General features: G+C 45.6%; 1 protein-coding gene across 1 annotated transcript; it reads right to left on the bottom strand.

Moving 5' to 3' along the window:
* Positions 1-2892: 2892 nt before the first annotated feature.
* On the bottom strand, positions 2893-6399 carry LOC135366307 (putative nuclease HARBI1). Its single transcript, XM_064598983.1, has 4 exons — positions 6390-6399; positions 6283-6334; positions 3198-3617; positions 2893-3136 (listed from the first exon to the last, which is right to left on the bottom strand). Exons 1-4 carry the CDS (start codon positions 6397-6399, stop codon positions 2893-2895), a joined length of 726 nt encoding a protein of 241 aa, XP_064455053.1.
* Between the last annotated feature and the right edge of the window lie 6799 nt (positions 6400-13198).

Raw genomic sequence — 13198 nt, 5'->3', positions numbered from 1 at the left:
CTGGCTATCGAAAATGCAATGAACACATTTGCACAAAAATATAAGGTCTCGACTTTTGCGACTCGCAACCAATATGTCTAAATGGCAACCACTAAGTATTCTGTTATATTCATAAAAATAGTGCCTCCCGAGATATCTGTCAAACTTAATTGTAATAAATTGGCGTTGTACGTTTTCTATGGTTGATGCCAAAACATTTCCAATACCATACAACGAAGTAGTACTCTAGCTTTGGGCCTTTAGCAAGATTAAAGACCGAAATAATCTAATGAGACAGTGAGGATCGCTGAATCCACGCGTAACCCTTGAAACAATCCCCAGTACTGCGTAGGACGTGCTAATAACATGGTTAACATGTTGGACAAATTTCAAATTACTGTCTACGAAAACACCCAAGTTTCGAAGTTACGAGTGATCATTTCACAGGGTATACTGCAGTGCGTACGAGAAGTCAACAGAAGAACGCTTCCTGGTAAAAGACATTACACACGTTTTCGATACGTTTAAAATTACTCCGTTCTGTCCGCACCATGATTTTAAATTGTTAGTTTCACTTTGAAGAACAAAGCAATCATTTGTCGATATATCCGTATATCCGTGGCGAAAACCGCGGATGATATAGAGATGGAAAAGGGACGCGCACGTGCTCAAGTCACAGACAGCTCGCTCGAAATGTTCGCTCTGCTTATCGTTCGTTGCCATTCAGTCGGTATCTATGCTCAGAACTTGGTTACTGGGAAAAACACCTGCTGCTACGCTGCTGACATGGCGCGTTCATCGCATTCGCTAGCATTCAGTCAGTGCCCTGTTTCAAGTGGGGCATAAGCACACAAAGTAAAGACACGAAAGTCGACTGAGAATTGGCAGCCCTGAGGGCGGGGCGTTTTGCACAAAGCTCGGTGAGGAGACTCATGGCCGAGAATTTTCCTCCGACATACCACGTGACCTTCGAGTGGATTGCACGAAGCGCGGTAACGCTTGAGAATATTCTCAGGCGGAGCAGACTCACGCGGAGAGTTTCCCTCACGAAAAAAAAAAAATCCTCCGAGTGGTTTGCTCGGAACGACGGTAAGGAGGTTCTCACGTGAGGTTGCTCTTGGAGGCAAAGTCTCCCCACGAATGCGTTTCCTCCGATGCCATGACATCGCGGGACGCGAAAACTTAGCCCCGCCTTCTGTTTGAGTGCTCTGGACCAATCACTGCCGGTATAGGTGTCCGAGGAGATTCTAGTACACGCGGTAAACTTTTTCACGTGGTCAACGGCGTGAGTAGTGCATGCGATGTACCATGGCAACCGCTGAAGCAAAAAAGCCCAAGGCACCGAATTGGACTGAAGAGGAAACGCTAGAACTGGTGCAGGAGGTCGAGCTGCGCAAACATATCATGAAAAAAAAGTTTTCGAGAGACGTGACAACCCAAACGAAATGCAAAGCGTGGGAAGAGGTCACGCTACTTTTGAACAGTAAGTTTCCCCACCACCACAAATCGCAGCAGGAGGTCGGACAACGAAGAGATGGGACAACGTATGCACGCGAATGCGGAGGCAATACTCCGAAATTCGAAAAAAGATGAACAAGACAGGTAAGTACACACGACGACGTATCTTAATTCGTAGTTCTTAATTCGACGTTATCTTAAATTCATTTGCCGTTATGTGGAGCTTGTAGTAGTCTTAAAACCGCGTGAGTTGTATTGTTTTTATATGAACACTGCGTCACAATTCCCTGCTTTTGATGTGAGGGAGGTGAATACGAAAAAAGAAAAAATAAACGAAAAAGAAAGAAAAATGCCTTCATGTGGATGCGTTCACGAAAAGTTAGTGAAGGAGTGGGAGAGCTGAGCACAACTAATCCGTTTTTGAGGTAGCTGAGTTATTTGAAAGGGAGATTGGCAACATGATCTTTTTGTTTTTAGGTGAAAAGGGCCAGGTATATATACCGCCTGTCATGTCCGCTGTTCTTGACGTCATAGGGGCAGAGTCGGCAGGCGTCATTGGAATTGCTGGAGGGATTGATAGCGCAGAGACTCCAAAGGAACTGCTGTAAGTTACGATACGGCATTATGTACAATAGTATTCAGCTTTATTTGGAAAATCAGTCAAGATGACACAAATCGTAGCATGTAATGCTACAAATTACATATGGCGATGCATTACCCATCACATATCTTGAGGACTTTCTGTGCCACTGCAGGATGGCCACACAGCGAGATGAGGGTTCCTCCACCATTGACGCAGCTACTGACATTCTCCCAGATGAGTCAGCAGAACCATCTGTGCCGTCCTTAGCCCCCGATGTCCACCAATTACCAAGAGGTAGCTCTCCGCAGTCAGCCCCACGTCGAAGCCGCAGTGCAGGTGCTCGTAGAAAGAAAAAGGAGCCATCTGCACAGTTATATGATGAGGTCCTGAAATTGGAAAAACAAAAACTCCAGCTGGAAATAAAAACATTGGCGGAAAGAAATATGTTTTACGAACAGGGAGTAGTGACAATGCTCCAGGCACAGAATGCTTTTCTTTACATGACTAAATTTTTCTTAGAGGACAGTTGGAAAAACAGAAGAAAGAGTAAATATTTTTTTAGCAAGTACATGTAAGCATGTCAGTAGCAATGCTTGCAAAACGTTTAGTATATGTACTTTATTCCTGTGACATAATACCTTTGTTTGTTTATGTGGAAGTTGAAGCATGTCAGTCACATGTTTGCATCAAATATCAATTGTATCAGTTTTCTGGGTATCAATTGTCTAGTATTTACCTGAGCATCATTACGTAGTGCTCTTACTTGTTGTGAATACTTGAGTAAAATGCTGCAGGCATAATGAGCAATGTGTACATTTTGGGGGTTCTGTTGCAGCCCTACATCTAGGCATGAATTTTACTTGCTCTCTACCTCAAGTAAAATGTCGCTGCACAACCAAGTTCCGTACGTTCAGCCTGTCTTGTGGTGCCCGTTGTGGCTCTTGCTCATCAGAGTCATCCTGAAGTTCTGGCTCAGCTCTGTCATCAGGAATTCCCAGCTGCTTTGCCAGATTGTGGAGGATGCAGCACGCAACAACAATGCCACAGCAACGTTCAGGTGCCATCCGAAGTTCTCCATGGAGGCAAGCAAACCTTCTCTTCAGCTGACCAATTGCTCTGAAAGAGAGTCATAGAATAATCCATAAATGTGGTTACCGAACTGATCCAGATTGCTTACCGTTCCACAACTGACCGTGACGTTTTGTGCGCCTCATTGTACATCTCCTGGGCATGCCCATTTGGTCCTAGGAACGCTGTCATAAGCCGCGGCCTGCACGGGTACCCACTGTCGCCGAGCAGCATGCCTCGAATGTGGCCACTTTCAAAGCGTTCTCCGATGCTGCTGCTTCGAAGGATTCGAGAATCGTGAACGCTGACTGGCCACTTAGCCACAACATTTGTAATGTACGAATTGGCATCCACTACCACTTGAACATTCAGGGAGTGAAAGCCTTTTCGGTTGATGTAGTTTTCCTCATGTTGTACAGGAGCTTGAATACGAATGTGAGTGCCATCGACAGCACCCACAATTCCAGGAAAACCACCTTTTCGTAGGAACGTTTCCTTCACAGAGCCTGCTTCGTCACCAGTTGGGAACCTGCGCGAAGTATTGTTGCCACAGCAACTAAGGGCTCTTTGTGCATTCAAAAAAATATATGTTGTCGCAGTTCATGAAAGAAGAGGGGGATACTGTCAGAATCTAACAGAACTCAGAAAACAAAATCATTAGTAGAAGCAATGTGATAGAAATGTGGTTGGCGAGTGCGGCAAGCCGCATGTGGTTAATGCCCCTGGCCTGCAATACAGTAACAATCAATGCACCAAAAAGCGCGTCTACCGTACGTCCCGTAATCAAATAGTTTGTTTAACTAAGTCTGTGCACTTACCGCACGTACTTCTGGAGGTGACGAAGTAACGCCAGCACAAAGGCACGAACAATCGCCTTATCACTTTTTCCGTCACCACTTCTTTTCTGCGGAGAGTGGGCGTGGCCAAGCAGCAATTTTTTGCCTATTTTTGCTAATTGATTTCAGTGACTTTGAGCATCCTACTGAGTGTACTTTGTGGAGGATTTGGACAAATGTCTGCTTCTGTCAAAAGAAAGTAAGGTTCACTTGACAATTTCCAGAGTTCAATTCAAGAAATTAAAGTTTCTGCAATTGAAAATTCACCCAAGTGGCATGAAACGACAGCAAAAGTTGTCCAAGGACAAACATCGTTGACCATGTCATTTTTGGGGAAATAATTATATATATATATATAGTGAAGAAAAATAGCATAGGCTCTTTGGCTGCACGTTGCACATATGTTTATAAATCCCAAACGTCGCCACACCAGCATTGGACAGCTGTTTCGGCCTTATTGGGCCTTCATCAGCAATGCATAGGTGGGCGACGTTTGAGCGAGTGGCGTCGGAAGGTCACGTGGAACGTGATGTCCTCCCGTCAGGGTGAGAAACTCACCTCTGAAAGCCCAGTGCGAAGCCAGTAAAGTATTAAGTGAAGAAAAATAGCATAGGCTCTTTGGCTGCACGTTGAACATATGTTTATAAGTCCCAAACGTCGCCACACCAGCATTGGACAGCTGTTTCGGCCTTTACTGGCTTCGCACTGGGCTTTCATAGGGAGCCTCCATGGGTTGCTGCGGCTTCTCCGCTTTTCAGGGAGGAGACACCTTTTAACCGTGCCAACGCCGCCTTTCCTCCTCGCCCTCGCGCGGAGCGCGCATTTTGACTCCCAACTTGCTACGCACTGCCGATTGCCCGCTGTGCATTTTGCGCGTTCGAGCGGCCATCCGGCACATGTATTGCATTTCTTCTGTATCTTAGCGTCATTGTATTTTTTGGGAACAAATATCGCAACTCATCCGTCTGGAATTTCAAATCCAGCGAGCAACAAACGTGTCAGAACTGCCTCTATTACTGCTGAAACCTGTCGTTCCGCGGGTCCATGTGTGCTTGCGTCTTGAAAAAGATTATTGCACTCTTTACAAACCTCGGGTAATACTATTGTTCCGTCCCATTTTTCCTGCGTGTACCGCGTTCGGGTCACAGTTCTTTTGCATCGGACTTTACGCATGAAAGTGCTCCTTCTTTCTTTTCTTTACTTATTTGAGAACCACTGCTAGGGCTCAGATAATCTCCGTATTGTTGGTATGAGGTCGTTGATTACCAGCTCCGGTGGCGCAGCGGTAACGCGTGCGCTTGGAGACTGGGAGGTCCGCGGTTCGAATCCGCGGGCCGGCTGTGCCGTCTGGGGTTTTTCCTGGGTTTCCCTCAGATGTGTAATAGGCGTATGCCGGCACAGTTCCCCTGAAGTCGGCCCATGGACGCAGCTATCCTCAGTCTCCGCTCGGTCTTCCACTTCACCCTTTCCTCTCCTCCTCTCCACCACCTTTCCCTTCCCGAGAAACATGCCGCCTAATCAGGCAGGCAGACCTCTCGGGTTCCTCCCAACGACACTCCTCCTCCTCCAGGTCGTTGATTTGTCGGCCAAAGAGGTCGCGAACCAGCGTTCGCTCTTGTTTGAGCAGTTCTTACTTGATTGAGCAAATACATTCGGTTGGCGGACGAAGACCAGCGTGCGTGGAGATCTGCAGGGCGCGTTGCTCGCATGATACGTCGTGCAGAAAAATGCCAGGGTGCTGTGTTCCCAAGTGTGCCAATCACTCTCGGAAAGGTGCGCGTTTGTATCGCTTCCCAGCATCAAAAAAGCGGAAAGATGTTTGGCTCGCGCAAGTAAAGAGAGCAGAATGGGAACCCAGGCAAAAATCTGGAGTGGGACCACTTCAAAGTGGTTTATTGGACAGGTCCCACTTTGAGTGTGGGACCACTTAGTAACTGGGACCAGTTTAAAGTGGAACCAGCTTCACGATGGTCCCACTTGAAGTGGAATTGATCCAGTGGTCCCCTCTGGCTAAGTGGTCCGGGATCCGGCCACTTAGCAGCTGGGACCACTGAATGCATGACCGAAAATAATGCGTAGAAATGCACATATTGCTCAAGTAATTACCTTTTATTCCGCGAAAAGCATACACTGAGCAGAAAGAAATAATCAATACATCTCTACATGTACATACCACGTAGTATAAGTCTGATCATTCACTGTGTCTAGACAAAGCATATGCCTGACTGTGCGATGCACTCACGGACCACTGGGAGCTTTCGTTCGTTGGCCACCTCACATCTTGTATTTTCTTAGAGAAGATGACACGGCACTCCTGTTTTCCATGCAGGTCGCGACCTACACCGCATTCCTCTTCACCGTACGTTCAGAATCATCTTATCATGTTTCTCTTCAAGTTCCTCCGAAGTTTCTAAAATGAAACATCTAATTAATAGTAATCAAAACATCACGGTCATCACTCATACCTGCAAACATTCTTGACGTGCAATCCATTCGGCGTTTCACAGTGCGTTCTTGCCCCCACGCCGTTTACGTCTTCTTGGCGTCAAAACTCTTCCGGGAAATCGACAATGTGTTGCACAGGAACCATTGTCATCGCATTGTCTTACAAAGCGCACTGAAACACATGTAAATACTGCACAGGAGATACACCATCCTTGCGACTGCTACTGAAGCAAAACCAACTTGCTGCGACGCGTACATACAACGTACAAGCAAGTACAGGTTCCAACTTCCAACCCTTCCAACTGCCGCCTGCCACTCTCGCCCTCTCCTCTCTCTCCCGGCGAGAGCCGGGAGACTTCACTTTGCATCAGCCTCTGCAATTACCTTTTCTTTTTTTGTTGTTGTCTTTCTTCTAGTATTTAGCTTAATTTTTGTTGTTGTTGAGTAGTATTTTTTTACATTTCTCTGGTACTTAATATGTTATGATATTCACCTCAGATGAGAATGTGCACAAATTGGAGTTACAGGGATACAGCATATATTTGATCGCAGACGCGCGCACCTGGATAAACAGCAACAAAAAGAGCATACCTGTGCTAAAATAGATCAGAGTAATAGATCAAACAAAACATGGCAAGTGTGGACAAGATGAAATCTCAAAGGGGGAAGCTGCCCAACTTGGAGTCTCAGCGACCATTCTGGGAACAAAATGGTACCTGTGAGGCTCCAGCTGGAACTTCTGGAACCATCTGAGACCAGAGTGGTACCACTGATGTCACCAAAGTGGAACCAGCCACCCCACTTGGGAATCCAGCTGGGACCATCCACATTCAACTGGAACCATTCCGGGACCATCAAACATCCAACTGGAACCAGTCCAGATTCAACTGGAACCATCCTGGGACCAGTCCAGATTTTCGCCTGGGACCAACAAGGAGCTCGTACGTGTGCGAGGTATAAGCAAGCACCTTTGCAGCGTGCAGTGTGTACCGTGTATTCCGGTAGATCAGTGGTTATTTACGTTAAATTTCAGAAACACTTCGAGCCCGACGCCTTTAGCAGAGTAGGCTAGACGGGAGGAGGAAGCTCAGACAGGATGCTGTGCCAACCTTGTTTGACTTTCGGCGTGAGTACCTGTGTGGAACCCATTGCATGCTTTTTGACTGACTCTCGTTGGTTATAGGCATGATCTCACATACAGCTGCCGTTCCATTTCAGCTATGCCGCTGAGGCGTAAGCCACCGCGTAAGAGACAAACAACGGAACCAGCAATTGGCGACAACACATGCCCCAAAGGAAGCCAACAGGAATCAATGGATCAGTCTCCGGACGTTACCATGGGTCCTTCAAGCCGGAACAATTTTGCCGAGGAAAACCCTGTGCAGCAGAACATCACAGTGTGCTTGGATAATGCAAGCAATGAAAGCAGGGAGGCGGTCCCACCGTCAGCCTGTGCCCCAGCCAAAGGTGACGACTTCGAATCTGCGGAACTAAGAAAACTTCTCCATGATGCCCTGAGGCAAAATGAAGACCTGAAGTCGAAGCACGTGGCTTCTCAAAACACAGTCAAGAAACTTCGAAGAAGGGTAGCAGCTTTAGAAGAGCAGTTGCAGCGACTCCTAAACATGCCCTTCCTTAATGAAGATCAGAAGAAGGCGGCTCTTCGACCACATAACAAGGGCAACACATGGTCAGTGGAAACAATTAAGCAGGCTCTGCAAATCAAATTCAGCTGTGGAACTACAGGTTACATTCCCAGAAATCCGGGACACGGTTTCTTAAAGTTGCCTTGACCGGCGTACTCGCTGCCCTCCATTGAAGCAATGCATTCCACCTGGATTTGTTAGAATATCTGTTGACGCTGAGCTTTAGAAAGGAAAGCCCACACATGGGTGTTGCTGTGAGAGGCCCATCGATGGTGTACTAGTGGAATGGAAGCGCAAGAGCGTCACAGTTTTGTTCCTGGAGGACATATTTTCGCAGTGTTGGCTTCATGGCAGAATGCAGTGGTGTGCTATTTTTGTTGTACTTGGCTAAAACAGTGGGTTCTCCGGAAAATGCGCAGGTAGGACATGAAAGTTGAATTTGTCTTGTACGCTTTGCAACTTTGTGCGCTGTTGTGGGACGCTCCTATTTTGTTCCCACGACAAAAAAAGTATTGACAAGCTCGATGTGGCTTGCGAAGCGTCTGTACCTGCATTCCTGAAGGAATGACGTATGGCATCGTTGGCTCAGTAGTAAAGTGCTGGTCGTTGCTTTCGGGGTCCGTGGTTCGATCCCCCGGTCTTCTCGGCTTCTTTTTTTTTTTTTTTTTTGAGGTAGTTTAAAAGAGGTAGGTATGAGAGTAACGGCAGGGCGAGAGCGTCAGAGTTTTGGCTTAATAATGCTGTACTGGATCTATATCACACTGCATGGCGTTCAGTTTGATTTAGTTGCCCTAATGCTGTGCGACAGCCTGTGCAGATAATATGTGAATAGCAGATGACGTCTCCTTGCACTCACACTTACTTCACCGCTACACGAATCCCCGTTTTGCACAATACCACACGCGTTTGTTGTAATGTAGATTATTGTCAATCATTTCAAATAAATTTAGGACTTGTGATATAAACGCCCTTTCTTGACTGTGAACTCCAGGTCGATGAGACAACGGAATCAATTATGTGGGTAAACTTTGACGCGCTCTAATGGTAAGGGTATTTAAGATGAACGAATTACCACGCGTGTTTGTTGTAGCGCTGATACATGATACATTTACCATTAATTTGGGACCTGTAACGAATGCAAACATCTCAGGGAAAAGAGTTGTAGCTTAAACGTCCCTGTCAAGGTGGAACTCATCAAATTTCCATTGATAGAGGTTGACATGACACGGAATCGACACGCGGGTACACTTTAACGCGCTATAATGGGGAAACTACTTGAAATGCAAAAAGTGCCACGCGTGTTTGTTGTAGTGTAGATGCTTGTCCATCATTTACCATCAATTTGAAACATGTGGCTTAAACGTCCTTTGCTCCCTGTCAAGGCGGAACTCATCAAATTTACGTTGACAGAAGTCGATCTGACACGGAATCGTCACGCGGGTACACTTTAACGCGCTATAATGGGGAAACTAATTGAAATGCAAAAAGTGCCACGCGTGTTTGTTGTAGTGTATATGCTTGTCCATCATTTACCATCAATTTGAAACATGTGGCTTAAACGTCCTTTGTTCCCTGTCAAGGCGGAACTCATCAAATTTACGTTGACAGAAGTCGATCTGACACGGAATCGTCACGCGGGTACACTTTAACGCGCTATAATGGGGAAACTAATTGAAATGCAAAAAGTGCCACGCGTGTTTGTTGTAGTGTAGATGCTTGTCCATCATTTACCATCAATTTGAAACATGTGGCTTAAACGTCCTTTGTTCCCTGTCAAGGCGGAACTCATCAAATTTACGTTGACAGAAGTCGATCTGACACGGAATCGTCACGCGGGTACACTTTAACGCGCTATAATGGGGAAACTAATTGAAATGCAAAAAGTGCCACGCGTGTTTGTTGTAGTGTACATGCTTGCCCATCATTTACCACCAATTTCAAACATGTGGCTTAAACGTCCTTTGTTCCCTGTCAAGGCGGAACTCATCAAATTTACGTTGACAGAAGTCGATCTGACACGGAATCGTCACGCGGGTACACTTTAACGCGCTATAATGGGGAAACTAATTGAAATGCAAAAAGTGCCACGCGTGTTTGTTGTAGTGTAGATGCTTGTCCATCATTTACCATCAATTTGAAACATGTGGCTTAAACGTCCTTTGTTCCCTGTCAAGGCGGAACTCATCAAATTTACGTTGACAGAAGTCGATCTGACACGGAATCGTCACGCGGGTACACTTTAACGCGCTATAATGGGGAAACTAATTGAAATGCAAAAAGTGCCACGCGTGTTTGTTGTAGTGTACATGCTTGCCCATCATTTACCACCAATTTCAAACATGTGGCTTAAACGTCCTTTGTTCCCTGTCAAGGCGGAACTCATCAAATTTACGTTGACAGAAGTCGATCTGACACGGAATCGTCACGCGGGTACACTTTAACGCGCTATAATGGGGAAACTAATTGAAATGCAAAAAGTGCCACGCGTGTTTGTTGTAGTGTAGATGCTTGTCCATCATTTACCATCAATTTGAAACATGTGGCTTAAACGTCCTTTGTTCCCTGTCAAGGCGGAACTCATCAAATTTACGTTGACAGAAGTCGATCTGACACGGAATCGTCACGCGGGTACACTTTAACGCGCTATAATGGGGAAACTAATTGAAATGCAAAAAGTGCCACGCGTGTTTGTTGTAGTGTACATGCTTGCCCATCATTTACCACCAATTTCAAACATGTGGCTTAAACGTCCTTTGTTCCCTGTCAAGGCGGAACTCATCAAATTTACGTTGACAGAAGTCGATCTGACACGGAATCGTCACGCGGGTACACTTTAACGCGCTATAATGGGGAAACTAATTGAAATGCAAAAAGTGCCACGCGTGTTTGTTGTAGTGTAGATGCTTGTCCATCATTTACCATCAATTTGAAACATGTGGCTTAAACGTCCTTTGTTCCCTGTCAAGGCGGAACTCATCAAATTTACGTTGACAGAAGTCGATCTGACACGGAATCGTCACGCGGGTACACTTTAACGCGCTATAATGGGGAAACTAATTGAAATGCAAAAAGTGCCACGCGTGTTTGTTGTAGTGTACATGCTTGCCCATCATTTACCACCAATTTCAAACATGTGGCTTAAACGTCCTTTGTTCCCTGTCAAGGCGGAACTCATCAAATTTACGTTGACAGAAGTCGATCTGACACGGAATCGTCACGCGGGTACACTTTAACGCGCTATAATGGGGAAACTAATTGAAATGCAAAAAGTGCCACGCGTGTTTGTTGTAGTGTAGATGCTTGTCCATCATTTACCATCAATTTGAAACATGTGGCTTAAACGTCCTTTGTTCCCTGTCAAGGCGGAACTCATCAAATTTACGTTGACAGAAGTCGATCTGACACGGAATCGTCACGCGGGTACACTTTAACGCGCTATAATGGGGAAACTAATTGAAATGCAAAAAGTGCCACGCGTGTTTGTTGTAGTGTAGATGCTTGTCCATCATTTACCATCAATTTGAAACATGTGGCTTAAACGTCCTTTGTTCCCTGTCAAGGCGGAACTCATCAAATTTACGTTGACAGAAGTCGATCTGACACGGAATCGTCACGCGGGTACACTTTAACGCGCTATAATGGGGAAACTAATTGAAATGCAAAAAGTGCCACGCGTGTTTGTTGTAGTGTACATGCTTGCCCATCATTTACCACCAATTTCAAACATGTGGCTTAAACGTCCTTTGTTCCCTGTCAAGGCGGAACTCATCAAATTTACGTTGACAGAAGTCGATCTGACACGGAATCGTCACGCGGGTACACTTTAACGCGCTATAATGGGGAAACTAATTGAAATGCAAAAAGTGCCACGCGTGTTTGTTGTAGTGTAGATGCTTGTCCATCATTTACCATCAATTTGAAACATGTGGCTTAAACGTCCTTTGTTCCCTGTCAAGGCGGAACTCATCAAATTTACGTTGACAGAAGTCGATCTGACACGGAATCGTCACGCGGGTACACTTTAACGCGCTATAATGGGGAAACTAATTGAAATGCAAAAAGTGCCACGCGTGTTTGTTGTAGTGTACATGCTTGCCCATCATTTACCATAAATTTCAAACATGTGGCTTAAACGTCCTTTGTTCCCTGTCAAGGCGGAACTCATCAAATTTACGTTGACAGAAGTCGATCTGACACGGAATCGTCACGCGGGTACACTTTAACGCGCTATAATGGGGAAACTAATTGAAATGCAAAAAGTGCCACGCGTGTTTGTTGTAGTGTACATGCTTGCCCATCATTTACCACCAATTTCAAACATGTGGCTTAAACGTCCTTTGTTCCCTGTCAAGGCGGAACTCATCAAATTTACGTTGACAGAAGTCGATCTGACACGGAATCGTCACGCGGGTACACTTTAACGCGCTATAATGGGGAAACTAATTGAAATGCAAAAAGTGCCACGCGTGTTTGTTGTAGTGTAGATGCTTGTCCATCATTTACCATCAATTTGAAACATGTGGCTTAAACGTCCTTTGTTCCCTGTCAAGGCGGAACTCATCAAATTTACGTTGACAGAAGTCGATCTGACACGGAATCGTCACGCGGGTACACTTTAACGCGCTATAATGGGGAAACTAATTGAAATGCAAAAAGTGCCACGCGTGTTTGTTGTAGTGTACATGCTTGCCCATCATTTACCACCAATTTCAAACATGTGGCTTAAACGTCCTTTGTTCCCTGTCAAGGCGGAACTCATCAAATTTACGTTGACAGAAGTCGATCTGACACGGAATCGTCACGCGGGTATACTTTAACGCGCTATAATAGGGGAAACTAATTGAAATGCAACAAGTGCCACGCGTGTTTGTTGTAGTGTACATGCTTGCCCTTCATTTACCATAAATTTCAAACATGTGGCTTAAACGTCCTTTGTTCCCTGTCAAGGCGGAACTCATCAAATTTACGTTGACAGAAGTCGATCTGACACGGAATCGTCACGCGGGTACACTTTAACGCGCTATAATGGGGAAACTAATTGAAATGCAAAAAGTGCCACGCGTGTTTGTTGTAGTGTACATGCTTGCCCATCATTTACCACCAATTTCAAACATGTGGCTTAAACGTCCTTTGTTCCCTGTCAAGGCGGAACTCATCAAATTTACGTTGACAGAAGTCGATCT

The sequence above is a fragment of the Ornithodoros turicata genome, chromosome 8, assembly GCF_037126465.1.
Source record: "Ornithodoros turicata isolate Travis chromosome 8, ASM3712646v1, whole genome shotgun sequence".
Classification (NCBI taxonomy): Eukaryota; Metazoa; Arthropoda; class Arachnida; order Ixodida; family Argasidae; genus Ornithodoros; species Ornithodoros turicata.
Note: the sequence above shows the minus strand (reverse complement) of the source record. Positions and strands in the feature narration are given on the sequence as shown.

Bases quoted from the DNA above. Each gene is read 5' to 3' on its own strand.
- LOC135366307 (XM_064598983.1), bottom strand. The intron at 3,618-6,282 runs GTGAAGAGGAAT...TACTTCGCGCAG, and splicing joins AAGATGATTCTGAACGTACG to GTTCCCAACTGGTGACGAAG. The intron at 3,137-3,197 runs GTAAGCAATCTG...ACTCTCTTTCAG, and splicing joins TCACGGTCAGTTGTGGAACG to AGCAATTGGTCAGCTGAAGA.